At 41.3% G+C, this 27,837-nt stretch overlaps 1 protein-coding gene across 3 annotated transcripts in view; it reads left to right on the forward strand.

Annotated features, from left to right (window-relative positions):
- The window catches only part of C25H16orf62 (chromosome 25 C16orf62 homolog), a 139,699-nt gene that overhangs the window by 82,558 nt on the left and 29,304 nt on the right, over window positions 1-27,837 (forward strand). For 2 of the 3 annotated variants that reach the window (XM_005697540.3, XM_013974867.2), the window contains exons 20-26: window positions 195-257; window positions 6,876-6,961; window positions 8,119-8,199; window positions 10,145-10,208; window positions 12,642-12,740; window positions 14,278-14,355; window positions 15,153-15,267. In XM_005697540.3, coding sequence (XP_005697597.1) covers window positions 195-257; window positions 6,876-6,961; window positions 8,119-8,199; window positions 10,145-10,208; window positions 12,642-12,740; window positions 14,278-14,355; window positions 15,153-15,267 — 586 coding nt within the window. Of the gene's footprint in view, window positions 1-194; window positions 258-6,875; window positions 6,962-8,118; window positions 8,200-10,144; window positions 10,209-12,641; window positions 12,741-14,277; window positions 14,356-15,152; window positions 15,268-26,779; window positions 27,272-27,837 lie in introns of those variants that run through there. The other variant, XM_013974868.2, reaches the window with a different exon arrangement.

Raw genomic sequence — 27,837 nt, forward strand, 5'->3', positions numbered from 1 at the left:
CTAAGTGTAGAATAAAATGGGTAAACTCAGACTTAACCTAACTGAGACAAGACTTAACCTGACTGAATAATTCCCTATTCTTTTGCACGCCAGATTTCCCTAATTGTAATTGTGATTGCATGTTATGAGACAGGGTTGCCTTTTTAAAAATATCCAAGTTTTATTAAAGATGTGTTTTTCATTTTGTTTTGCAGCTTCAGTCAATAATTAAGAAAGTAATTGCACACTTTCACGATTTCTCAGTTCTTTTCTCAGTGGTAAGTAACTATCTTGAACTATTTTTGAAAATTTATATCTGAGTCAGAGGTTCCTTTAATGTCTCAGTAAATTTTTCATGGTGTCCTTGACCAAAAAAAAAAAAAACAACTTAACAGTTCCTTTTTTTATTAAAAAAAAAAAAGTAGGTCTAAACAATTTAAATATTTATATCATAATGACTTAGGCAGCTTAAGCAATAATATTTCTATTATTGTGAAAATAATAGGCATAGACTGATAGAAAAATATTGTTTTTATTTCATTCATGACTTTCTATGCGATGTGTGTGCCTACTGGTATCATACAACTTCTGAAACCTTGGAACTAAACTGAACATTGATTTTTTTATTTTTTTGCATCGTATCTGCTTTTTATCACACAATTTAATGTTGAAACTCAGAAATGTATCAAGCTTATAGTTGTCTCAATGTCTTGACAGAGTTGAGATTTATTATATTTCCTTAGAAATTTAAAATATCCTATGACACCCTTCTCATTTGCTGCAATGCCCTGGGTATGTACCAGTCTAGTTATGTACCAATCTAGTTACGTACTTCTCTGCAGTAGCACTCTCTGCCCCTTCCCTTAGCTTCCCTCTTCCTTCTTCCTGTTTCCGCTTCTATTCTCTCACAGGGCTGTAAGCTTTTGTTTATTTAATAATAGAAATTGTTATTTATTGGATTTTTGCCGCACTCCAAGCCCTGTGCTAGAGCTTTTATGAATTTTTTTAAATTGAAATATAGTTGGTTTACAGTGTTGTGTTAATTTCAGGTGTATGGTAAGGTGACTCAGTTATACATAAACACATATTCATTCTTTTTCAGATTTCTTTTCCCATGTAGTTTATTATAGAATATTGAGCAGAGTTCCATGTGCTGTACAGTAGATCCTTGTTGGTTATCTATTTTATATATAGTAATGTGTATGTTTTAATCCCAAACTCCTAATATATCCCTCTCACTTCCTCCCCTTTGGTAGCTCTAGTTTGTTTTCTCTGTGAGTCTATTTCTGTTAGTAAATAAGTTCATTTTTATCTTTTTTTAGATTCCAGGTATAAGTGATATCAGGTGATAGTGATATCATTTGTCTTTCTCTTTCTGGCTTACTTCACTTTAGTATGACAATATCTAGGTCCATCCATGTTGCTGCAAATGGCATTATTTCATTCCTTTTTATTCCTGAGTAATATTCCATTGTATATATGCACCACCTCTTCTTTATCCATTTATCTGATGATGGGCATTTAGGTTGCCCCCATTTCTTGGGTATTGTAAATAGTGCTGCAATGAACATATTGGGGTACATGTGTTTTCTGAGTTATGGTTTTCTCAGGTTATATGCCCAGCAGTGAGATTGCTGGGTCATATGGTAGTTTTATTTTTAGTTTTTTAAGGAACCTCCATACTGTTCTCTCTAGTGGCTGATAATTTACATTCCCAACAGTTTAGGAGGGTTCCTTTTTCTCCACACTCTCTCCAGCATTTATTACTTGTACGCTTTTTGATGATGGCCTTTCTGACCATTGTGAGGTGATGGCTGACTGTAGTTTTGATTAGCATTTCTCTAAGAATTAGCAGTGTTAAACATCTTTTCATGTGCTTTTTGGCCATCTGTATGTCTTTAGAGAAATATCTTTTTAGATTTTCTGCCCATTTTTAAATTGGATTGTTTGTTTTTTGATGCTGAGCTATATGAACTGTTTTGTATATTTTGGAGATTAATCCCTTATCAGTTGCATTGTTTGCAAATATTTCCTCCCATTCTGTAGGTTGTCTTTTCATTTTGTCTATGGTTTTCTTTGCTGTGTAAAAACTTTTACTTTTAGTTAGGTCTCATTTGTTTATTTTTACTTTTATTTCCGTTACTCTGGAAACAGATCCAAAAAGATATTGCTGCAATTTATGTCAGAGTGTTCTGCCTGTATTTTCCTCTAGGAGTTTTAGGTCTTTAATAGATTTGGAGTTTTTTTGTGTGTGTAGTGTTTTCATTTCAGTTCGGTCGCTCAGTGTCCGACTCTTTGTGACCCCATGGACTGCAGCTTGCCAGGCTTCCCTGTCCATCACCAACTCTCAGAGCTTGCTCAAACTCACGTCCATTGCATCCGTGATGCCATCCAACCATCTCATCCTCTGTCGTCCCCTTCTCCTCCTGCCTTTCCTAGCATCAGGGTCTTTTCTAATGAGTCAGCTCTTCATATCAGGTGACCAAAGTATTGGAGCTTCAGCTTCAGCATCAGTCCTTCCAGTGAATATTCAGGATTGATTTCCTTCGGGATTGACTGGTTTAATCTCTGCAGTGCACGGGACTCTCAAAAGTCTTCTCCAACACCACAGTTCAAAAGCATCAATAGAGTGTTCTGATTTCATTCTTCAACATGTAGCTGTCCAATTTTCCCAGCACCGCTTATTGAAGAGACTGTCTTTTTTCCATTGTATATTGCCTTCTCTGTTGTAGATTAATTGACCATATGTGCTTGGGTTTATTTCTGGGCTTTCTATGCTGTTCCATTGATCTGTATTTCTGTCTCTGTGCCAGAACCATACTGTTGTGATGAGTGTAGCTTTGTGCATAGTCTGAAGTCAAGGAGCCTGTTTCCTCCAGCTCTGTTTTTCTTTCTTAAGATTGCTTTGGCTATTTGGGGTCCTTTTGTGTTTCCATACAAATTAAAAAAATTTTTGGTTCTAGTTCTGTGAAAAATGCAATTGGTAATTTGATAGAAATTGCGTTGAATCTGTAGGTTGCCTTGGGTAGTATAGTCATTCTGATAATAATGATTCTTCCAGTCCAAGAACATGGCCTGTCTTTGCTTTTCTTTTGTGTCATTTTTAATTTCTTTCATTAGCATCTTATAGTTTTTGGAGTACTAGTCTTTTGCCTTCTTAAGTAGGTTTCTTCCTAGGTATTTTATTCTTTTTGATGCAGTGGTAAATGAGATTGTTTCCTTAATTTCTCTTTCTGACCTTTTGTTGTGTATAGAAATACAACAGATTTCTGTGTATAATTTTTTATCCTGTGACTTTACCAAATTCGTCGATGAGCTCCAATAGTTTTATTCAGTGTCTTTAGGATTTTCTCTCTGTAGAATTGTGTCATCTACAAACAGTGACAGTTTTACTTCTTTTCCAGTTTGGATTCCTTTTTTTTTTCTTTTTCCTTTTCTGATTGCTATGTTAGGACTTCCAAAACTATGTTGAATAGAAGTGACAAGAATGGACATCCTTGTTTTGTTCCTGAACTTAGAGGAAATACTTTCAGCTTTTCCCTGTTGAGTATGATGTTAGCCGTGCATTTGTCATGCATGGCCTTTATTAGGTCAGGTAGGTTCCCTCTACCCACTTTCTGGAGAGTTTTTTTTTAGTCATAAATGGATGGTGAATCTTATCAAAAGCTTTTTCTTCATCTATTGAAATGATCATATGGGTTTTATTTTTCCATTTGTTAATGTGGTGTATCACGCTGATTGATTTGCGGATATTGAAAAATCCTGGCATCCTTGAAGTAAATCTCACTTGATCATGGTGTATGATCCCTTTAATGTATTATTGGATTCGGTTTACTAGTATTTTGTTAAGGATTTTTGCATCTATGTTCATCAGTGTTATTGGCCTGTAATTTTTTGAGTGTGTGTTGTATCTTTGTCTGGTTTTGGTATCAGGGTGATGGTGACTTCACAGAATGAGTTTGGAAGTGTTCCTTCCTTTGAAGTTTTTTGGAATAGCTTCAGAAGAATAGGTGTTAACTTTTCTCTAAACATTGGATAGAATTCACCTGTGAAGCGATCTGGTCCAGGACTTTTGTTTCTTGGGAGTTTCTTAATCACAGATTCAGTTTCAGTGCTTGTGATTGGTCTGTTCATATTTCTATTTCTTCCTGGTTCAGTCTTGGGAGAGTGTACCTTCCTAAGAATTTCTCCATTTCTTCTAGGTTGTTCATTATGTTGGCATATAATTGCTTATAGTAGTCTCTTACAGTCCTTTGTATTTCTGTGGTGTTGGTTGTAACCTCACTTTTTCATTCCTAATTTTATTGATTTAGACCCTCCCCCACTATTTTTTTTTGATGAGTCTGACTAAAGGTTTTTCAGTTTTGTTTATCTTTTTCAGAGAACCAGCTTTTGGTTTTCTTGATCTTTTCTATTTACTTTTATGCATTGCCTCAGGTCATTTTTAGAACAGTACTGGGAAGCAAGAGTAGTAATGAGTCCCACTTTACAAATGAGGAAACCAGTACAAGAAGGGGCGGAGAACCTTGCTTAAGGTCACAGAGGCAGTGAACGTGGAGTCAGGATGCAGAAGCCACTGTTGGAACAACTCTGACTTTGCTTTCTCTGTTCCTCTGTACAGTCGAAAAAAGACTGAAGCCTGCCTCGCCTTTGGGTACCAAGAAGAGCTTTGTTGCTGTTCAGTCACTAAGCTGTGTCCAACTCTTTGCGACCCCATGGACTGCAGCATGCCAGGCTCCTCTGTCCTTCACTGTCTCTTGGAGTTTGCTCAAATTCATGTCCATTGAGTCGGTGATGCCATCCAACCATCTCATCCTCTATCGCCCCCTTCTCCTGCCCTGAATCTTTCCCAGCATCAGGGTCTTTTCCAGTGAGTCGGCTCTTCACATCAGGTGACCAAAATATTGGAGCTTCAGCTTCAGCATCAGTCCTTCCAATGAATATTCAGGGCTGATTTCCTTTAGTATAGATTGACTGATTTGATCTCTTTGTTGTTCAGGGTTCTCAAGCGTCTTTTCCAGCACCACAGTTGAAAGCATCAGTTCTTCAGCAGTCAGCATTCTTTATAATCCAACTCTTATATCCATACATGACTACCGGAAAAACCATAGCTTTGACTAGACAGATCTTTGTCAAAAAAGTGATGTCTCTGCTTTTAATACACTGTCTAGGTTTGTTATAGCTTTCCTTCCAAGGAGCAAGTGCCTTTTAATTTCATGGCTACAGTCACCATCTGCAGTGATTTTGGAGCCCGAAGAAAATAAAATCTGTCACTGCCTCCACTTTTTGTCCTTCTGTTTGTCATGAAGTGATGGGACTGGATGCCGTGATCTTAGTTTCTTGAATGTTGAGTTTTTAGTCAATTTTTGTCCTCTTTCACCCTCATCAAGAGGCTCTTTAGTTCTCTTTCATGGATCACAGCCTTGTCATGGTGAAGGGGCTTGCATAACTCAGTGAAGCTATGAGCCATGAGTCACCCAAGATGGACAGGTCATGGTGAAGAGTTCTGACAAAATGTGGTTCACTGGAGGAGGAAATGGCAAGCCCACTGCACGTATTCTTGCTGTGAGAACCCTGTAAACAGTATGAGCTTATACTTACCTAAAGGTTTTCCAGGACTTCCCTGGTGTACAGTGGATAAAAATCTGCCTACCAATGCAGGGGAGACAAGTTTGATCCCCAGACCATAGCACATGCCACGAAGCAACTGAAGCCTGAGTTGTGTGCCACAGCTGCTGAGCCCTTGTGCTGTAACTCCTGAAGCCCGCACACCTAGAGCCTGTTCTCCGCAACAAGAGATGCCACCTTAATGGGAAGTCTATACGCTGCCACGAAGAGTAGCTCCTGCTGTCGGCAACTAGAGAAAGCCCATGGCAGCAATGAAAATGCAGCACAACCAAAAATGAATAAATAATTTTTCTAAAAGCGTTGCCCAGCTGATTCACTGAAATAGTAACTGGTTCCAGCCCTGATCCCTGGGCACATGTAATTTATTTTAATCTTAATAGTTTTAAAAAACCTCAGAGTCTGGGACTTCCCTGGTGGTACAGTTGTTAAGAATCCACCTGCCAAAGCAGGGAACACAGGTTCAACCCCTGGTCCGGGAAGATCCCACGTGCCACAGAGCAGCTAAGCCCGTGTGCCACGATTACTGACTCGAGCCCTCTGGCTTCAACTACTGAGCCTGTGTGCCACAAGTACTGAAGCCTGCATTCTCCAGGGCCCGCAAGCCGCGACTGAGGAGCACCTGTGCTGCAACTGCTGAACGCCCAAGCCCCGGAGCCAGCAAGTTGCAGCCACTGGGCCTGAGTGCTGCAACTACTGAAGCCTATGCTCCATAGCGAGAGAAGCCACCACAGTGAGAAGCCTGCACATCACAGCTCGGTAGTAGCTCCCCACTTGCCGCAACTAGAGAAAGCCCGCGTGCAGCAACGAAGACCCAGTGTAGCCGAAAATGAGTGAATAAATAAAGCAGTGTGTGCGTGTAAAAACTAAGAAACGGTTAAAATGGCCGGTGCCCTGTGACAGCCTGGAAGGGTGGGATGGGCTGGGAGCTGAGAGAGAGGTTTAAGAGGCAGGGGACACAGGTGCCCCGTGCCTGACTCATGCTGATGTTTGGCAGAAACCAGCACGCTGTTGTAAAGCGATTATCCTTCACTCACAAATAAATAAAATTTTTTCTTTTAAGAAGGCCCATGTTATGTTAGGAAAAAAAAAACAAGCACCTCAGAGTCGTCTTCTTGCTCTCACACGAGTCCTGATTAGACCTGCCTCAGAAAGACAAAAAACTCTTCTTCTGTTTTGACCTTCAAAGAAAAAGTAACCCATAAATCTCTTCTAGTAACTTGTGTAAATTGCAGGTAGAGTGCTTTTTTTTTTTTTTTTTTTTTTTTAAGGAAAAATTTCTGCCGTTTCTGGACATGTTCCAAAAAGAGAGTGTCCGGGTGGAGGTTTGCAAATGCATCATGGAAGTTTTTATCAAGTAAGTATAACACAAAGTAATCAGAAGCTTCGATTCCCACCACCCTTGTGAAACCTGTTGATAAGAAATCAATTTATACACTTTGAGGCCCTATGATGTAATGATGTATTTATACCTAAAATAACATTGAGAGGAGAACCACATTAAAGGGAGCAGTCATGATAAAAGTTTATAATTAGCTCTTAAGAAGACAAAGTAATAAATATAAATATTAGATGGGCTGACCATCACCCACATCTCATTCCTGTGAGTTTTGGGAAGGAGCAATCTATTGATGTACTATTTATTTAGAGAGTTTTAAGATTTTAAGATAGTCATACTTATCTTCTCTCATACCAGAGCTTGAAAGATTTCTATCTTCAATATGTAGATTTATGATAGGTTTTCAATTTAATTCCTTTCCTTTTATTGATTAAATCTCTTTCCCAAAACTATTGCTGGTGGTACGTGAAATACTTTGATAGTACATGGAAGAGAAATTTTTATTTTTAAAATGTATATTTATTTTAAAGTATATTAGATAATATATAACTAGTTTAATCAGTGACTTCTAATGTATTTTTCTTTAGAACAGGGTTAAGTTAAAAGTTAAACTGACTTTAAACATTAAGTATGTAGATATGATTTTAAAAAATATGTGTGTAAAAATGAAGCTCAAATAGCAGAGTTTGGAAAATTGAGTTAGAAGTTAGTTGAGTATATGTTTTAAGCTTTCCTTGTATTTTATTTCTAAAAGATTAATTCCCTATGCTTGAAATGAGTATATCTACTTTACTTTCATAAAAATTTGCTGTAAGAGCTTGTCTTTTGAGAAACTAAATTAATAATTTTGTCTGCACTTAACACAGTTGTAGACAGCTTCAGGGGTTCAAGAAACATGGTAAGAAAACAGATTTGCCCTTTGCCTGGCTTAGGAAATGTGGCAGTTTTACCATGATTTTGCAGTTGGGAGATGTTATGTTAGAAGAGCAAACTTGTTAGTTAAAGCAAAATTCAGAGAAAACTAGAACATTGCCCATTGCTGGTGAGCCGAGCTATGTTAGATGCCCACCAGATAATTTACTGCTTCTCACATACGTCCCGTAGATGAGAACTAAACCCATGCTTTTAGTGCTTGGTGTAGATGGCTTTCACTCTTATTCCCAAATGTCTCCTAGGCATCAACAGGAGCCCACCAAGGACCCCGTGATTCTGAACGCCCTTTTGCACGTTTGCAAGACCATGCACGACTCTGTGAAGTAAGCCATGCTTAAGGCTGAGACGAGCCTGGATTGAGTCTTAATGCCACATAATAGTGCATTAGGGAATTACTGCTTTAAGCGGCCGCTGTGAATAATATTATTTTATGGGGTCTATTAAGATTCTTGTTAACAAGGACATTCCAATCCAGGGGAGGAGGGAGGCTGAGCTGAGGGTAATCTTCCTGAGAAAATGAGATGGCAGATGTTTTTACAAAGGGATTTCTGTTGGGAGGAAAAGGCTGGTTTCATCCAAATGAACTCATGCTACGTGTCTCCTGGAGATTTCTGAGAGCAGCAGATAGTAGAATAATGAGTTCACTCATCCAGTAACATAGCCTTTAAATTTTTTCTCATTATTAGCCAGTTATTTGAAATTCAAATGAAGTTGCATATATTCTTTACATGAAGGACCTTATTTGTTCAGTATACTTGAGGCTCAGACCTAGTCACCGGCCTTACCTTTGGGTCAAAAGCCAGATTATCTCCTTTGCTTTCTAGTTTGATGTATTTATCTTTTTTTTTTTTCTTTTTCATTACATGTTTCCATTTGACTATGCTTGAGGCAATTCCTGCTTCTCTGTGGCTGAAATTTTGATCCCTAAAGAATTTTTAAACACAGCAGCTTGATTCACTGGAAAATGTTACAAGAACTGAGAAAATTGTTTTGGAACTTAACCATCAACTAGATGAATTGTGTTTCTTTTGTTTTATTTTTTTCCCCCTGAATTGTAGAATCTTTATTTTCATGACCTGTGCTTTCAACTTTGTTAGTTATCAAAATTAAAATATCAAGACTTTTTATAATAAATAGAACTGATAGACTTGCATTGCACAAAAATACATAAAGACCCAAAAGACATTTAGGAAAGTACTTGTATTAGTAGGACATTCGTTTTTGGCCTAAATAAAATAGCAGATGTATTTCTCTTGTGAGAAGTGGAGCCAGAAGGTCAGGGTAGGGTAGCTTTGCTCTGGAATATCATCCAGGATCCCAGGTTTCTTGTCCTCCAGGTCTCCTGTCCTTCTAGGGTGTTGTCCTTGTCTTCCTGATAGAGATGGCTTACCTCAACCATGATCATGTTGCAGCCTGCAGGCATCAGAGGACAGCAGCTTCCTTTTAGGGCCACGGTTTGGGAGACTTTGCACATCACTTGCATTCGCATCCCACTGGCCAAAAGTGTCATGTGGCTACTCGTAGCCTCAAAAGAGCTTTGGGAAATGTAGTCTCAAAGAATGAAGGGGATGCTGCATATTGGAGGACAGAATGCTGATTTTGCCAGTACAGACTTGTTTTCCCTTAGAACAAGAACCTTGGTCTTTGACTCTTAAATTTAAAAAAAAAAAAAAAAAAAAATTTGGGAAACCATTTATAAACCTTCACATGTATTATCAAAACTATAAGGACTTGACATTTTCTCATTTATATTAACTTTGCTGTTAAACCGAAGCAGCTGAGATCTGTGGTTTACTTTAAGCTATATTTCCAGAATAAGGTAGATTGATGAGTAGAGGGTGGAATGGAGAGTTATGTGATAAAGCAAATATTATAAAATGATAATAGTGGGGTATATTGGCGTTGACTATATAATTTTCAACTTTGCTACATTTAAATATTTTTATAGTAAAATGTTGAATGAAAGTTCTCTGGAATACAAAATTTGAAGTTGAACTTTGCTATCCAAATTCCAAAGAAATCTTCTCTTTTGCTGTTAATGAATATTTCTTGAGAACGGTGTCCCTAAGAGAGATGAGAAACACAATTAAATTATGTTAATTTAGGTTACATATTTTCATCAAAAGAAACACAAATATGGGAGTTTTTTAAATCTAGAAAATGCAGAATGTTCTTAACTGTTAAATGACTTATTTCTCATTTATTTTTTTCCTTTGGAAACTTTCGTTTATTACCTCAGTGTCAATTATGTACAATTATTGATTTTAGTGCACTCACTCTTGAAGATGAGAAAAGAATGTTGGCATATTTGATTAATGGATTTATAAAAATGGTAAGTATTGGGGAAGAAGTTTCAGTGTACTTAGAAATATGATGTAATTGTTTATCCTTCCTCTGGTGAAAGCAGTTAACATTATGTTCCCTGGTGCTTTTCATTTTTATGGAGATAAGATGAAATTAGAAAACAACTTATATTAGCCAGCACTCCCCTGGGGGCAAGAAGAGCCAAGACAAACTCCACTTAAGAAAAATAAAAAGGGGACAGTGGGGGGGTACTGGCCGATGTGACATAAAGTCCAGGGGTGGACCTCTCGGAAGGAGCAGCTGGACTCGGGGTCTCCGTAGTGTCATCAAGAACTGCTGTGTGTGTCTTTGGCTCACGGCTCTTCTCTCCTGGCGTCCCTCCCAGGCAGGCTTGCTCCCCACTAGAGCCCCGGGTTTCCATTCCTTCCAGTTCTGCAGTGCAGCAGGAAGAGGTCCAGCAGAAGTTCTAGGGCTGAGTCTGGATTAATTTGGGTCACCAGCTCGTCCCTGAGCAAATTGCTGCTGTGAGAAGGAAGGAACACACCGGCCAGGCCAGGGAGACAGGCACCCCTGGGCAGCCAGACCGTGTGGATCCGGAGTGGGAGAAGAGGCTTCCTTTTTTTCTTTTTTTAATGAAGCCAATTTAAATTCTTTCATTGTTATTTTTTAAAATTATTGTTACATGTTTTGGCTGTTCCATATGGCTTGCAGAATCCTCAGTTCCCTGACCAGGGATTGAACCTGGGCAGTGAAAGTGAGAGCCCAGAATTCTAGGCTGTAGGCTACTGGGGGCCCGTGGAGAAGGGGCTTCCTGAAGCGCCTGATGTGCTGCTCTTCAGATGCTGCTGAAAATGATGTGGGGAGTGGGTGGGGGTGAAATGTCCAGTGTCCCCTCTCCATTCATCCTCGTTACTCAGCGATACACGACAGCTCATCCCAGACTTAGTGGCTTCACATGACAATGTTTTATTCTTACAAGTCTGTGGGTTGACTGGGTAACCAGGCCTCTCTGTGTGATGTCAGAAGTGTGGCAGAACTGGGGCTGGAGGATCCAGGACAGTCTTGAGCATGTGTTTGGGGTCTTGGTGCTGGCTGTTGACTGGGGCAGCTTATTTCTCAGTCATGGGACCTCTTTCTCTCCACCATTCTCTCAACATTTGCTCACGTCTGGGCTCTTGCCTGGTGAGGGCAGAATCAGAAACTGCCGGGTCTTTGGAGGTTTAGCAGTCACACAGTGACCAGTGCTGCCTCCTGCTTCATTCTGTTAGTCAAAGCAAGTCCCAGGGCCAGCTGTCTGGAGGGGAGGGAAAGCAGACCCACCCCCGGCTGGGAAGAGTCCACAGGGACACTGGGGAGGGACGAGCGAAGTGGGCAGCATTGTTGCAGGTTTCATCAGGAACAACCAGCTTTCCATCCTAGCCAGAACAACCTTTGCCTTAAATCTCGGTGCACGAAACTAAAATACCCACTTCAGCCAGTATCTCCTGTTAGAAATGTCAAGATAAATGCTGACTGAGATGAAAATAAGTAGGTCACTTTGAAAATCACCTTGAAAAATGTAACTCATTCAGTAACAGAGGTTGATTTAACTATGGTAAAATACTAATTTTGATGAAAATTCAGGATAAGCCATTTAATTCCCATGTTAGGAAATGTACCTATGATTGATACTAGGTGCCTCTCTTGTTCCCTTCATTTATATGCTGCTCTTGTGATATTTATCCTTTTATGGGTTTGTCTGAAAACCACTAAGTTTTAATGGGAAAGAATTTGAGAAAATAAGATGTGAAACTTGATAGCTGTAGTGGAAATTACGACTTTAAACCTCTTCTGGACAAAAATGATTGTTGTAGCAGTAAAGTTTGTCCTTCCAACCAGCTGTTCATAAATTTGAAGAAATAGGAGAAGAAGAAGTTTTTAATGGTGGATTAACATCCATCGATGGCTCCAGCAGCCACCAGTGAGCTGCTAAAGGTTGGAATCCCCATCAGGAAGCAGAAATGTGTGGCCCTTATTACGGAATCCCTCTGACAAATGACTCCCAATCACCAAATCTATGTGAAAAGGCTGCAGCTGACACCCAAAGTGCCACAGTTTCCTTTCCAGTGGTTTCCTTCTAGCGTAGGAAATCCTCTTTGCATTTTGAGATTCTGTTTTATACCCTTTGGTCTTTTTATGGTCTGCTCCAATGCCCATGTCATGAAGATGAGGTGGTAATAGTAATATTTCTGCTATATGCTGGGTAAAGTAATGTAACATCTGTTAGAGTGTATTCCAGTTCACAGATGTGTGTGTTTGCTTACATCCCCTTGAGATACCACCCATCTATATCTGTGGAATTTTTGGTGTCTTGCCATCGCAGCACCTCTCCTGTCCCCACAAAACTCAGGAGGAACTTTTCCAATTGTGAGCTTACAGCTGCCTAGAGATAACATTGTCACTTCTTTCTCCTTGATTCTAGGTGTCCTTTGGCCGTGATTTTGAACAACAGCTGAGTTTTTATGTTGAGGCCAGGTCAATGTTTTGCAATCTGGAACCTGTTCTTGTGCAGTTGATTCACGTAAGGATTTTCACTCATTCATTTATTCTCTTGATACATGTTTATTAATCATTGATAGGCCACGCACCAGTTTTAATCTGAGATTCTTCTGGCCCCATATTGCTTCTGTTCCCAAGGGGTGAAAGATGTTTTCTCAAAGGTTAATAAAATCTACAACTTTGCTTGAGCCTTAGAGTGGTTTCATTGGTCTCTTTTTCTCTGAAATTTGCGTATTCTCACTCCTGCATGTCAACAGCAAAGAGCTGAGTGAGTTGTAGTGATTATTTAGTTATAGAAATTAACCTAGTTAGAATTCCACGTTACCTAACCAGAGTCCCAGCTTTCTTGGTTCACATTGCCTTTCAGTAACTTTTCATGATGCCCTTAGGCAACACAGGAAGAGATAACAATTCTGTTTACTAAGAAATTAGGCTCAAGCAACTTAAGAATTTGTGCCTTAACAGCTTGCTCTCTGAACCAACAATTTATGTAAATTGAAAGAAAAATAGTATATATTTGCATTCCATTTAAAATCATCACAATTACTTACTAATGAAGTATATGTACCTCTAGGCATTGCTTGACTTCTCAAACCTTGGAATCAGATGGGACACCACTACCCTATTTCCTGTTCCAGATAGATTTTTTTCCCCTATATTAATGTTGCACAGTACTTTTTGTCATGGCAGTTGCTAAAGTTTTGCAAAGATATGCCATCACTGCAAGGAAGGTACCATGTCTGTGAGCTACCTCACAGAAGTGCTTTGCATAGTGTTCAACAGTTGAGCCCTTCTGTGGTTGTCCAAAACATGGGATGCCCCTCTGATTTTCCTGTAACACCCTGGGGTGTCATGGTACACATTTTGGGAACCATAGGTCCAAGCTTTTAATTTTTGTGAAAAGATTCCCTAAGGCTCTTGAATTGCTTCATGTAAATTTAAGGAAAATGACCTTTTTATATATTTGTTCACTGATTATCAGATTTTGTAGCATTAGTAAACTTAAGACCTAAATGTAGAATCTTGTAAGTCAGGGGAATTGATAGTACTCAGCCTGTAAAGTCATGAGGAGTAAATGAGCTTAAGAATGTACAGCACCTAAAACGGTACCTGGTGTGCTATGAGTGATAATGTGGCTGCTGTTACTTTCTTAAGATTAGCGTTAGTGTTGCAGAGGTATTTTGTATGGTTTATGTTCAGGTTTGGAGGTTTCTCTTAAGATCTCTAAGATCTTAAGCTTAGTGTGTGGGATTTCTGGAAATGGAATAAGTGAACCCTGGCTATTCATTAAGCCAGAAAATGGTCATTTATCATGCCAGTTGATAGGCATGATTTAACTTAGTGAGTGCCCCTTGGAGATGTTTGTTCAAGCCAAGATTGATTCTGGCCTGATGACTCCTTTGCCATTTCAGGGTTTGGTGCTCACCGGTCTTGGTTCCGGAACCAGTTAGCTTGTTCTCATTGACTTGTATACAGTCAGCATTCAAATCTCTTTGGAAGATGTTTAATCTGAATTAACCATCATTTCATTCCCATTTCTGTTTTACTTTTTAATCTAGAGTGTGAACCGGTTGGCAATGGAAACAAGGAAAGTAATGAAGGGAAATCATTCTAGAAAGACCGCTGCATTTGTCCGGGTATGTTTCAAAGATAAGACTTACTTTGAACTCCAGTGGGCTGTTTCTTACACAACTTTCTGAATTTTTCCTCCCAGAAAAAGATTAAGGGCGATTTAATATTGATTTTCCAGATTTTTCCTTACATACTCATGGACTGACCGATTTTCTTAATGTTTTCTAAAGAAACAATCAAAAGAGTCTGAATTTTGATATGTATTAGGGGAGGTGGTTGAGATGGATTTGCAGTTTTGTATGCCAGCTGAATTATCTCTGGCTCATGCCAGTAACTGGAAAGCCTAGGATTTTTTTTCCTCTTGTCAAGTTCCCAGCTTTGGAAGAAATTTGTTTCTTGAGTAAGCTGCTCAAAGTTTTATCAAAGCAATACATATCCATGCTTTAAAAATAAAATCATAGTGAAAATAAGCTTCCCAGCCCTGACCTTTCTCACCATATACTTCTCTCCTCACAGTCTCTCTTTAGCAATTTCTTCTTCAAATTACCAATTAATTCATTTTTAATTAATTGGTTTTAACAACTGCTTCTTTAAATGATCAATATTAGGTGTTATCTATTCACTTCCTGTGATGACAGATGAAGATTTGTTTTTGTACACCATCACTGTCCTTGGTTGCCCCTCCTACTCCTCCCCAAAAGGGAAATGCAGCAGAGGCAAGGAGGAGAAATTGGGGTTCATAATGGGGAGATGAATTGTTGTAAGTGTTTTTGCTTGAAAATATATGATGGATGAAAATGAGGATATTAATCCACTGTGATGGCACTGCCGCCTAACCTGCTGTTTCTCCCCTTTCTTCTAGGCCTGCGTTGCCTACTGCTTCATTACCATTCCCTCCCTGGTGGGGATCTTCACCCGCCTCAATCTCTACCTGCATTCCGGTCAGGTGGCCCTGGCCAACCAGTGCCTCTCCCAAGGTGAGCCTGCCACTCACTCTCTTCTCTCAGACTCTCCCTGGCTCCCCAGGAAAACTGACTCGGCAGTGTGTGAATGCGTGCAGAGAGCTTCCTTTAAGGAGGAAAGAAAAGAAAAAGTGATCAATTAGTGATGAGTTTTTTCTTTAGTAGGAAGCACCTTGGACATATACACATTTCTAGAGTCAGACAGATTACAGAGCCTGGGTTATTTCCTGTAAGGACCTTCCTACATCTGTCTCAGGCATGTCAGGTCAGGTGGTTCAGACATCCCTAGAGAGTTTTAGAACTTCGGCCTGCTCATTCACAGCAGATTCAAGTTTATTTATTGTTGTCAGTTTTTGAAATTCCAGAGATACAGGAGTAGCGTCGAAGCAGTATAGAATGAATACTCTCTACAGTTTGCTGTTAGGGATAAAAATTCTGCCCAAAACCTGTTTCTGTAAGATGTACAGAGCTGTCCTGGAACCAGGATTGTGTGAGCGGTTGATTTGGGAGGTGATCCCAGGAAGTGTCAGGAGGGTGGGGTGAGGTGAGATGAGGAAGGGAAGGATGCCAGTGAAGGGGGCACTGGTGGAGGGTCAGGACTGTGGGCAGCTGGGTCCTTCCCATCGGACCCTCAGTGTCACCGAAGTCTTCAAACATGATTGCTGTCCAAGAACCTTTTCAGACTCTGCTTGGTTTTGTTCTCAACTCCTGGGTGCTAACGTAACCTCTCAGCGCCTTTGGGATCAAACCAAAGGCACCAGACACAGACCCCAGACGCCTGGCCTGAAGTCCCCACGTGATCTGGTGTGTCTGGCAGCAGCCTTCTGTCCTCAACTCACACCATGCTTTAGCCATGCTGGCTTTTTTTCTGTCCTTTGAACATACTAAGCCATCTACCAGTTCAGAGCCATTGCCCTTGCTGCTCCCTCTTTCTAGAATGATTGTCCCCCCAGATATTTGCATTTTCTAAAATTACTGGGCCAGAGATGAGAAGCAAGCCTCGCCTCTTTGGGCGTCCTTCCCTGTCCACCCTTTCTAAAGTAACCCCACCTTCCCAATCACACTCCGTACCATCCTCCTCATGTCTTCATTGCACTTGCCGTCATCTGATGCTTTCTTACTGTGTGTATTTGTTTCTTATTGTCTGGACACTCCCTTCCCCCGTGAGGACTGCAAATCCCATAGGCGCTGGTATGCCCTCATTACTCGCCAGCAGACGTGGAACTTACTCCTAATGCCTGCTTTGGGTTTTGCAGGAAACAACACAAAAATTAACAGCCTCTGCCAACAACCCAGTGAGGTGCAAAATGAAGGTTAGACTAAATTAATTAATTAGATTAAATTGATGTTAGGAAAGTTTAAATCTTATGAACTGGTTCCCTCTTAAAAAGGTCAGGAATAGTGTGTGGGGATCCCTGTGTGGGGGACCCCTGAGTTTGATGTCACCTGTAGCATTAGGAATGAGCTGTAAGCTGGAGATACCAGAGCTGTGAGCTGCATATGGAGGCCCCAGAAGCCTAGATCTTTCTTCTCTCGACTTAATAAGCTCAGAGCCATGTCTTGAATGTTACAGATCCCACACAAACTCAGTGCCCCTGTGTTAGAGCTCTGGCTTCCTCCACTGCCTCCCCTGCACTTTAAACTGCTACGGGGCAGGGCGGGGTGCAGGAGTCAGTGTCCACTTCATGCTTAATAATTTATCCAATGATTTTGCTCAAGTCTCTAAATGCTGTGGTGCTAAACCTTAAAAGCTTATTGTTGTTGTTCTGAAAGCCACATGCAGCAGTTGCTGGCCAAAATAAATAATATATTCAATTACTGAGAAGGGGAAGGCTAAATATAAATTAAATGAAGCTTGTGGAAGTGGGCTGATTGGGTTTGTTTGCCTCCTTAAACATCCCTCCCCTCTCAGCTGGTTATAAAACATCCCCTCCCCCCTATTCATTTTCTGGCCTCCCTTGATCCAGCCTCTGCTGTACCTTCTTTATCAGCTGTAGCTTTGCCAGGGCTGGCTCAGCCCAACAAATAAACTCGAGTTGAACCCTGAGCCAGGCCAGCGTGGAGTGCTGACGAAGGCTTATTACAGGGAGGCCCGTTCTGGTCCTTTGGACACATTGGTTCAGCGTGTAGGCTGGATCATGCAGGGGGTTGGTCTAGGGCCATCCTTTGCTCCCAGATCTTTAGGCAAAATGAAGGACTTGTAAATCAGTTGTCGGTCACATCTTCTGACCCAGAGATGCCTGTTCACTGTCACTGGGGATAGCTCCTTGTCCTTGTTAGTCAGTGATTCTTTCTGGAAGGTTATCACCAAGCCACAGCAAGAGTCAGTTCTTTTCTCTCTATCTCGGTTCCTTTGTCTTTACAGTTCCTCACCTCAGAAAGGAGGATGTTTTATAATGAAAGTAGTATTGTTAAAGGTGGCTTCCCGGGTGGCTCACTGGTAAAGGATCCACCTGCCAATGCAGGAGCCACGGGTTTGATCCCTGGGTCGGGAAGATCCCCCGGAGAAGGAAATGGCAACCCGCTCCAGTATTCTTGCCTGGAAGATCCCTTGGACGGAGAAGCCTGGTGGGCTACAGTCCATGGGGTTGCAAGAGTCGAACACAACTTAACAACTAAACAACAACAGATATTAAAAGTGGGTCTTGAAAGAAGAGCATTTGTTTCTCAGGGAAGGGCTGTGAGGAAGGAAAGAAGGAATAGTTAGCATTGCAGGTAGAGGGGCCGGCCTGAGCAAAAGAGGGGATGTGTGGGATCATATGATGTGTCAGGGATGAGGCCCTAATGACTGGTGAGCTTCAGACCTCCCTAGTGTGCTGGTCCCCATCCTGATTCTGCTGCTTATGAGTTGTATGCTCTTGGACTGATTGGCTGGACGGTGCCTCAGTTTCTCCATCTGTAAAGTGGAGATGATGGCGGTGGTTCCTGTGCTGGATTTTTTTTTTTTTAATTCTTGGTTGTACTGGGCTTTCCTTGCTGTGCAAGGGCTTTTCTCCAACTGCAGTGATCGGGGGCTGCTCTCTGGTTGCAGTGGGCGTGCTTCTCATTCCGGTGGCTTCTCTTGTTGCGGAACAGAGGCTCTAGGTGCGACAGCTTCAGTGGTTGTGGTGTTTGGGTTTAGTTGCCCCATTGCATGTGGAATCCTTCTGGACCAGGGATCCAACCCATGGCCCCTGCATAGGAGGCAGACTCTTATTAATTTTTTAAAAAATATTTATTTATTTTCATTTATTCTGCTGTGCCAGGTCTTAGTTGTGGCATGCAGGACCTTTTGTCTTCGTTACAGCACCTGGGATCTTTAATTGAGGCATGGTTCCTGGGGTGGGGTGGAGGCGGTCCATTTTTCCTTTCCTAGGGTATGAATCCAGGCCTCCTGCATTGGGAGCACAAAGTCTTAACCACTGCACCACCAGGGAAGTCCCTATGGTAGATTAAATGAGAGAAACTACTCGGGTACTCGGTCCACTGGCACATAGTAGCGGCTCAGTAAATATTAACTTAGTATAATCATCTCTCAAAAGATGAAAGTATGCTCTGAGGTTTAGGAGCTAACTGCATACAGTGCAGCTCTGCAGTTTCAGAATTCTGAAAGCCAATTCTCATACTCAGAAGCTTGAGAAATCTGCAGGAAAGCTGTTCATTTCAAGACTGACCTGCTGAATTATCCTGAAAATAACAAATCTGCAGTTCCTCCAAAGGTGAAACAATAGTGAGAACAATTAGAGCAAGATAGTGGTAAAAAGAATGATTTTTGTTCTTATCGTTAATAATAATGCTTTTCCCTCCTTTAGAATTCTCTCCCTCTCCTTTGTTTGAAAATATTTTTCCTTCCAGCTTTTTTTTTTGAGATATGATTGACATACAGCACTGTGTAAGTTTAAGGTGTACAGTATAATGATTTGACTTAAATACAGCATGAACTGTTTGCCACAGTAAGTTTAGTGAACACCTGTCAGCTCATATAAATACAAAATTAAAGAAACTGTTAAAAGTATTTTTTCTTTGTGATGAGAACTCTTAAAATTTACTCTCTTAACAACTTTCATATATAAAATACAGCAGTGTTAATTATATTTATCATGTTGTACATTACATCCATAGTACTTACCTTATAACTTGACATTTTTTCCTTTTGACTGCCTTCATCCAGTTCCTCTTCCTCCCATCCCTCACTTCTGGTAACCCCAAATCTGACCTACTTTTCTAGGAGTGTTTTTGTTTTTGTTTTTGTTTTTAAAACTATGGTTGACCTACAACACAGCATGTTGTTCAATCACCAAGTCATGTCTGACTCTCTTTGACCCCATAAACTGTAGTTTGCTCAAACTCAAGTCCATTGAGTCAGTGATGCCATCCAACCATCTCATCCTCTGTTGCCCCCTTCTCCTCCTGCCCTCAGTCTTGTCCAGCATCAGGGTCTTTTCCAATGATTCAGCTCTTCGCATCAGGTGGCCATAATATTGGAGCTTCAGCTTCAGTCCTTCCAATGAATATTCAGGGTTGATTGCCTTCAGGATAGACTGGATTGATTTCTTTGCTGTCCATGGGTCTTTGAAGAGTCTTCTCCAGCACCAGTATTTGAAAGCATCAATTCTTTGGTGCTCAGCCTTCTTTATAGTCCAACTCTCATATCCGTACAACACAACACAGCATAGTGATTTGATATTTCTATACGCTTCAAAATGATCATGGTGATAAATCTAGTTAACTCGCCATACACAGGTACTATGTTGTTATTTACCATATTCCCTACACTGTGTGTTTCATACCCTTGACTCATTTACTTTGCAACTGAAAGACTGTACCTCTTTATCTCCGTCCCCTAATTTCTCTCGTTCCCCCTCCACACTCCTGTCTGGCAGCCACTTGTTTGTTCTCTGTATCTTACTTTATTTCCATTTCATGTTTTTTCATTTGTTTTTAGATTCTACCTATTTCTTTCCTCCTCTCAATGCATCCACCCTTAAAAATCTTAACTTTGTTTTACTAATTTTTTACATCTTCATCTTGGAGAGCTATGCTCACAAACCATGTCTTAATCAAAAGCCCCAAACAAAGTTAGGTCAGATTCTTCTGTAAGACATACTATCCTCACACTATACACTTTCCTTCATTGTACTTATCACTGTTGTTATTTAACAAGTAAATATGTAAAGAATTGTATGCTTCCCTCCCCTGAAGAGTGTCAGCTCTTATCTTCCTTATTCCCTGTGCTGTGCCTGGCTCCTGGCACATTGCCTACTACATGGGCACTCAATAAATGATGAGGAATGAATGACACCACATGATAATACTGATTGTAACTCTTTACAGTATTGATGAATGTAAAATGGTACCGAACCTTTTATGGTATGGACCTAACTCTTAAGCAACCCTGTTGTTCAGAAGAGTTTCATCAAAGTCCTCTTGGTAGGTTTTAAATAATTCATTTTCCTGTTTATAGAAAAAAGAAAACAAGGTAAGCTCCAACATATGCCGAGGCTCATAGACATGTTGAGTGCACCACTGTGCTGGTTTGGTCCATGAGGAGAATGGGGATGCACAGAGGAGAGGCTAAAGCCTGCTGTCATGCAGCCCACTGGCTACTGTGAATCGTAACTGCTGATGGAGGAAGCCAGGGCAGTAGAATGGAGGAGAAAATAATTTTGTATTTCTGCCTTTTGGAGGGTAAGGAGTGGCTTGTAATGGAGAAAAACGATCTCTATCCACTTAACAAGTCTTTGGAGTTTATGCTTAAGGCCATATTTACTTGTTCTCTTGACAAACCATCTTCTGAAGAATGTGTTTGATGTGACCCTTTTCTCAAACTTAAGGCCTCTCTGGTGATTATGGATGAAGTAGGTTAATTTCGCTGTAACAGTTCGCAGGTGGGCAGACGGCGTGAAGCTTGTCTGAATGCACATGATCCATCCACCTTAGGGGAGGTGAGGGCTGGGATGGAACCCACAAGAAAGACAAGGATGTGCCCCGCCCCCTTTAAGTTCACTCAGCTGCTTATAATTGTAAATGCCTGTGATTTGCTTCCTCCTGCCAGTAGTTCTTGGCCATTTTTCACATGCAAACCCCTGTGCCAAGTGTTGTGCTGAAATAGGAATGCACTTAAAGAGACTTCATGCTCACAGGGGAGAGTGGTGGGTCCGTTTACAGTTACTGCAACACATGATAAGTGTCGTGCAAGATGTTCATAAAATGTACCAGGGAATTTTAGAAATGACCCTTGACTTGGAAGAGGAATTAAAAAAAAAAGTTGGCATTGAAAAGTCTGGAAGGTAATGGGGATCTGTAGATGTTGAAGTGAGGCAAGGGGGTCGGGGGGAGCATTCTGGCCTAGGCAACAGCAAGAGCAGAGGCCTAGAGGCTGGAAAAAAGGTGCCTCTGGAAGGACTGAGTGGGAGGTCAAGTTAGGAAGATAGCTTGGGGACTAATTGTTGAGAGAACTGAATTCCAAGGAAAGCAGTTTAGTTTTATTCAATACATATTATTTGCTGGGTGGCTGATCTTTTTAGAAAAGACGAAACTGAAGCTCAGAGGTGTGACATGACTTGCCCCGGAGCATCTAGCTAATAAGTGACTTCGAGTGCTCTTTCCACCACTGTGTTTCTCTTCAGTTAGGTTAGTTCCTCTAAACATAATCTGGTGGGGTTTTTTCTGTGGGTTTTTAAAAATACTTACTTATTTTTGGCTGCACTAGGTCTTTGCTGCACGTGGGCTTTGTCTAGTTGCAGAGCATGCAGGCTTTTCATTGCAGTGGTTTCTCTTGTGGTGGAACATGGGCTTTAGTAGTTGAGCACACGGGCTCCGTAGCTGTGGCTCTCGGGCTCTGGAGCGCAGGCTCAGTAGCTGTGGTACATGGGCTTAGTTTCTTGGCAGCATGTGGGATCTTCACGGATCAGGGATTGAGCTGCTGTCCCCTGCATTGCAAGGCAGGTTCTCAACCACTGGACCACCAGGTAACCCCCTAATTCAGTGTTTTATTTCTGACCCTTGGTGTGTGTGGTTACTAGAGACCAGTGAGTATAGACTGAATAGATAACTTATTTAGGAGACAGTCAGAATTAAGATAGTTCAGTTCACTTCAGTTCAGTCGCTCAGTCGTGTCCGACTCTTTGCGACCCCATGAATCGCAGTACGCCAGGCCTCCCTGTCCATCACCATCTCCCGGAGTTCACTCGGACTCACGTCCATTGAGTCCATGATGCCATCCAGCCATCTCATCCTCTGTCGTCCCCTTCTCCTCCTGCCCCCAATCCCTCCCAGCATCAGAGACTTTTCCAGTGAGTCAACTCTTCACATGAGGTGGCCAAAGTAGTGGAGCTTCAGCTTTAGCATCATTCCTTCCAAAGAAATCCAGGGGTTGATCTCCTTCAGAATGGACTGGTTGGATCTCCTTGCAGTCCAAGGGACTCTCAAGAGTCTTCTCCAACACCACAGTTCAAAAGCATCAATTCTTCGGCACTTGGCTTTCTTCACAGTCCAACTCTCACATCCATACATGACCACAGGAAAAACCATAGCCTTGACTAGGCGGACCTTAGTCAGCAAAGTAATGTCTCTGCTTTTGAATATACTATCTAGGTTGGTCATAACTTTTCTTCCAAGGAGTAAGCGTCTTTTAATTTCATGGCTGCAGTCTCCATCTGCAGTGGTTCTGGAGCCCACAAAAGTAAAGTCTGACACTGTTTCCACTGTTTCCCCATCTATTTCCCATGAAGTGATGGGACCAGATGCCATGATCTTCGTTTTCTGAATGTTGAGCTTGAAGCCAACTTTTTCACTCTCCTCTTTCACTTTCATCAAGAGGCTTTTTAGCTCCTCTTCACTTTCTGCCATAAGGGTGGTGTCATCTGCATATCTGAGGTTATTGATATGTCTCCTGGCAATCTTGATTCCAGCTTGTGTTTCTTCCAGTCCAGCATTTCTCATGATGTACTCTGCATATAAGTTAAATAAGCAGGGTGACAATATACAGCCTTGACGTACTCCTTTTCCTATTTGGAACCAGTCTGTTGTTCCATGTCCAGTTCTAACGGTTGCTTCCTGACCTGCATATAAATTTCTCAAGAGGCAGGTCAGGTGGTCTGGTATTCCCATCTCTTTGGGAATTTTCCACAGTTTATTGTGATCCACACAGTCAAAGGCTTTGGCATAGTCAATAAAGCAGAAATAGATGTTTTTCTGGAACTCTCTTGCTTTTTCCATGATCCAGCGGATGTTGGCAATTTGATCTCTGGTTCCTCTGCCTTTTCTAAAACCAGCTTGAACATCAGGGAGTTCACGGTTCACGTATTGCTGAAGCCTGGCTTGGAGAATTTTGAGCATTACTTACTAGCATGTGAGATGAGTGCAATTGTGCGGTAGTTTGAGCATTCTTTGGCATTGCCTTTCTTTGGAATTGGAATGAAAACTGACCTTTTCCAGTCCTGTGGCCACGGCTGAGTTTTCCAAATTTGCTGCTGTATTGAGTGCAACACTTTCACAGCATCATCTTTCAGGATTTGAAACAGCTCAACTGGAATTCCATCACCTCCACTAGCTTTGTTCGTAGTGATGCTTTCTAAGGCCCACTTGACTTCACATTCCAAAATGTCTAGCTCTAGATTAGTGATCACATCATCATGATTATCTGGGTCATGAAGATCTTTTTTGTACGGTTCTTCCGTGTATTCTTGCCACCTCTTCTTAATATCTTCTGCTTCTCGTAGGTCCAGACCATTTCTGTCCTTTATCGAGCCCATCTTTGCATGAAATGTTCCCTTGGTATCTCTAATTTTCTTGAAGAGATCTCTAGTCTTTCCCATTCTGTTGTTTTCCTTATTTCTTTGCATTGATCGCTGAAGAAGGCTTTCTTATCTCTTCTTGCTATTCTTTGGAACTCTGCATTCAGATGCTTATGTCTTTACTTTTCTCCTTTGCTTTTCGCCTCTCTTCTTTTCACAGTTATTTGTGAGGCCTCCCCAGACAGCCATTTTGCTTTTTTGCATTTCTTTTCCATGGGGATGGTCTTGATCCCTGTCTCTTGTACAGTGTCACAAACATCATTCCATAGTTTATCAGGCACTCTATCTATCAGATCTAGTCCCTTAAATCTATTTCTCACTTCCACTGTATAATCATAAGGGATTTTATTTAGGTCATACCTGAATGGTCTAGCGGTTTTCCCTATTTTCTTCAATTTGAGTCTGAATTTGACAATAAGGAGTTCATGATCTGAGCCACAGTCAGCTCCTGGTCTTGTTTTTGTTGACTATCTGCTTGGGGAAACCCAAGCTTAATGTCCACCGAAAGACCTTCACAGCCTCCTGTGAACTCATACAGGGTTAGCAGTAAAGTGTGTTACCCCTGCAGGACCCAGAAATGTGAATCAGGTGAAACAGGGACTGAATGTGCTCAACTCGAAGAGAGGCCTTGCCTATCGGAGATAGAAGAGAGAACTTACAGGCACCTCCCATGGTGCTGCCAAAACTGAGAAGTCATCTGTGTGTCTGGGTGGACTTTTCACATTAAGAGTCAACAATCTGTGTAAACCAGGTGGCAAAGTCAAGGGTATGTTAATGCTTAATTGTTATCACTGACAGTTTCATGTATAAGGTATTTAACTGTCCTTCGGCATTCACTATTTCTTTAAATTTTGCTCTTTACACGTATCATCAAAGCCGTGGTCCTTAAATCCTCAAACTTAATTCCTATAATGACAAGTTCTATTATAAAAACATAGTTTAGTAATAAATGGTATTGAATCTCTATAAATAACTTGCCTGTGGATAATAACTTGGCCATTTGGACTATGAGGCTTTACCCAAAGACCCCCCTATCACTTGGTGATGGCACACCTTCGTGGCAGACTGCCTCAGTCTGTTTGGGCTGCTGTAACAGAAGTACCATGGACCAGGCTTAATCAACAAACATTTGTTGCTCACAGCTCTGGAGACTGGAAGTCCAAGATCAGGCTACTCACTGATGCACTGTCTAGTGAGGACTTCCTGGTTCATAGACTGTGATCTCACTGTGTCCTCATATGGCAGAAGGGAGGAAGGAGCTCTCTGGGGTCCTTTTATAAGGGCACTAATCCCATTCATGAGGGCAACACCCTCACGACCTAATCACCTCCTAAAGTTCCCACCTCCTTATGCCATCACCTCAGTGTTTAGGATTTCAGCGTATGAATTGGTGGGGGAGAAACATTTAGTCCTATAACAGAGTGAGAGAGCGCAGACTGTGCCCTGTTGTTGCATTTTATACAGTAGTTTCCACTATATCGATATTGTCGAGTCCAAACCTAAACTTATCCAGAGATGGAAAATGCTGAAGACTGGTGAAAATGTTCAGCAGTGGAGCTGATAGGACTTGACAGAGAGTGAACAGTTCTTGTAGCCTGAACCCTGCTTTAATAAGGTATATTCAAGGCACAGGAGTCTTTCAACCACTCATGACATTTTTACTTAAGAAACGTGATGTTTCCTTTCTTGACATTCCCTGGATTAGGACAGCTATCCTTCTGAGTTGTCCAGGAGGGCAATGATAGCTGAAGGTCTTGGAATGGAATGGGGTGGATTACTCTTGAGGTCTTGTTTAGGAGTTTATGACCCTGATAAGTAGTAAAGATTTCCATTAGCACTGACCCACTGCACTGTTTAAAAAATAAAACGCCCCCTCTGAAGGTGGCCTGGGTTATCACTTCTTGATCCTGTCTTATGACTCAGATACTGAGTTGTATTCTGTGTTGACAATGCCCAGGACATAGAGGATGAACTTACTGTCAGAGATCGCAGTTAAACTTGAGTTTTATCATGTATGACATGTGTTTGAGGAAACTGTCCTGTATCCTGTTGAAAAATAGACAGCCTGTACTTTATTTTAAATCTTAATGATTTTCATTTTAATATTCCATGCTCATTTGGAAAAAATTCTGACAGTACAGAATTGCAGATTTTAGAAAGTAAAAAGCCCCCAGATAAAAGTCACCTGTTACTCTACTCTTTCTCCTCACTTCTGAAAAGTCCACTGTTTACAGATTGTATATTTGTCTTGATTTTTTCCTTCTAAATATCCATTTAAAAATGCCCTTTTATTCTCATATGCTCTCTGCCTCTCTCCTCTACTCTTCTCCCAAATGCTCTTCTCATCTATCTATATTCTTGTATAAACATGCAGTCCTACTAAGCCCCACGTTAGAAATGGGAATGTGACTTCCCCAATGTTTTTCAACTTGCTTTTTTGCTGATCAATAAAATTTGGCCTCTGTCCTCACACCTTCCTGCCCACCATGTTAATGCATGTAGATTCACCCCATTCTTTGTAAACTATTCAGTATTCTATTTCTTTTCTTTCTTTCTTTCTTTGGCAGGGGCAGGGTGGGCTATACATTATTTCCCCAAACCCCGCTTCCATTTTTTTTCCCCAAACTCCTATTGAAAAACATTTGAGCTCTTTCTAGTTTTTTGCTCCTATAGACAGTGAGCAACTTGCATCCTAACTGAGCATTTTGAAACTTACTGGCAGTTGTCTGATTGATACTTTCCTCTCTTAGAACCTGGAACCTTGTTCAGAGAGTCCTGCGCAGAGCTTCAGTGCACAGAACAGATAGCAGTGGGGCTCCTCAGGTGGACATGTGTGTGGGAGGCTGCTGGCCCCTCAGTTTGTGCAGCAGCCGGAAGATGCCTCAAAGCATAGGGTGAACAAAGCCTTTCCAAGCCTTGAGAAGAAATGAAGCTGTCTAGTGAGCATGCTCTAACTCCCTTTGTAGAGCAGAGAATCATTGACTGTGGAGTGCGGTGCAGCACCCCAGCCCTGGAAGCCCTGGAACGTGTGTGTCATCCTCAGCTTAGTGCCTGGCCTTACGCAGACGAAAGGGGTGGGCGACCCTCAGGGCGCGGCAGGAGTGCTAGAGTCCACAGTGATCCTTCCCCAGCTCTATCCTCAGCACGCCCTGCTCTAGTAAAGAAAGAAGGGGCTACTCTTCGGAACGCCCTTTGACCGTCTTGCCTGTCTACCTCACTGCCCCTTCTGTCGTGTACATTTCTGTGATTGAAAATTTTGTAATAAATTTGTATTGACTTTGCTAAAGAAAAGTTATTTTTGGATATCTGTAGATAAAAATTCCAAAACAGTAGTCTAGCAGTACATGAAAGATCCTGGTTTTCTTCGCTCTCAGCCAGCACTCCTGGATAACGCTTTGTAGTCTGGCATTATCTTGCCTGCCTTTCTTTATGCATCCAGCTAAATATATTTATGGGGCTTCCTAGGTAGCTGAGTGGTAAAGAATCCGCCTGCCAAGCAGGAGACTTGTGTTCGATCCCTGGGTGAGGACGATCCCCCGGAGAAGGAAATGGCAACCCACTCCAGTATTCTTGCCCGGGAGATCCCATGGACAGAGGAGCCTGGCAAGCTATAGTCCATGGGATTGCAAGGAATTGGACATGACTTAGCAACTAAACACAAAAACAACAAAAATATATGTGTATATATATTTCTTTTCTTGTAGAGATAGCATCATGCTATATACAGTTGTATAACATTTTTTCTTTAATATATCATAGGTATAATGTATTATACTTCAAAACATACCAAAGTACGATTCTCTTTATT

This window comes from Capra hircus, chromosome 25 (assembly GCF_001704415.2).
Source record: "Capra hircus breed San Clemente chromosome 25, ASM170441v1, whole genome shotgun sequence".
Lineage (NCBI taxonomy): Eukaryota > Metazoa > Chordata > Mammalia > Artiodactyla > Bovidae > Capra > Capra hircus.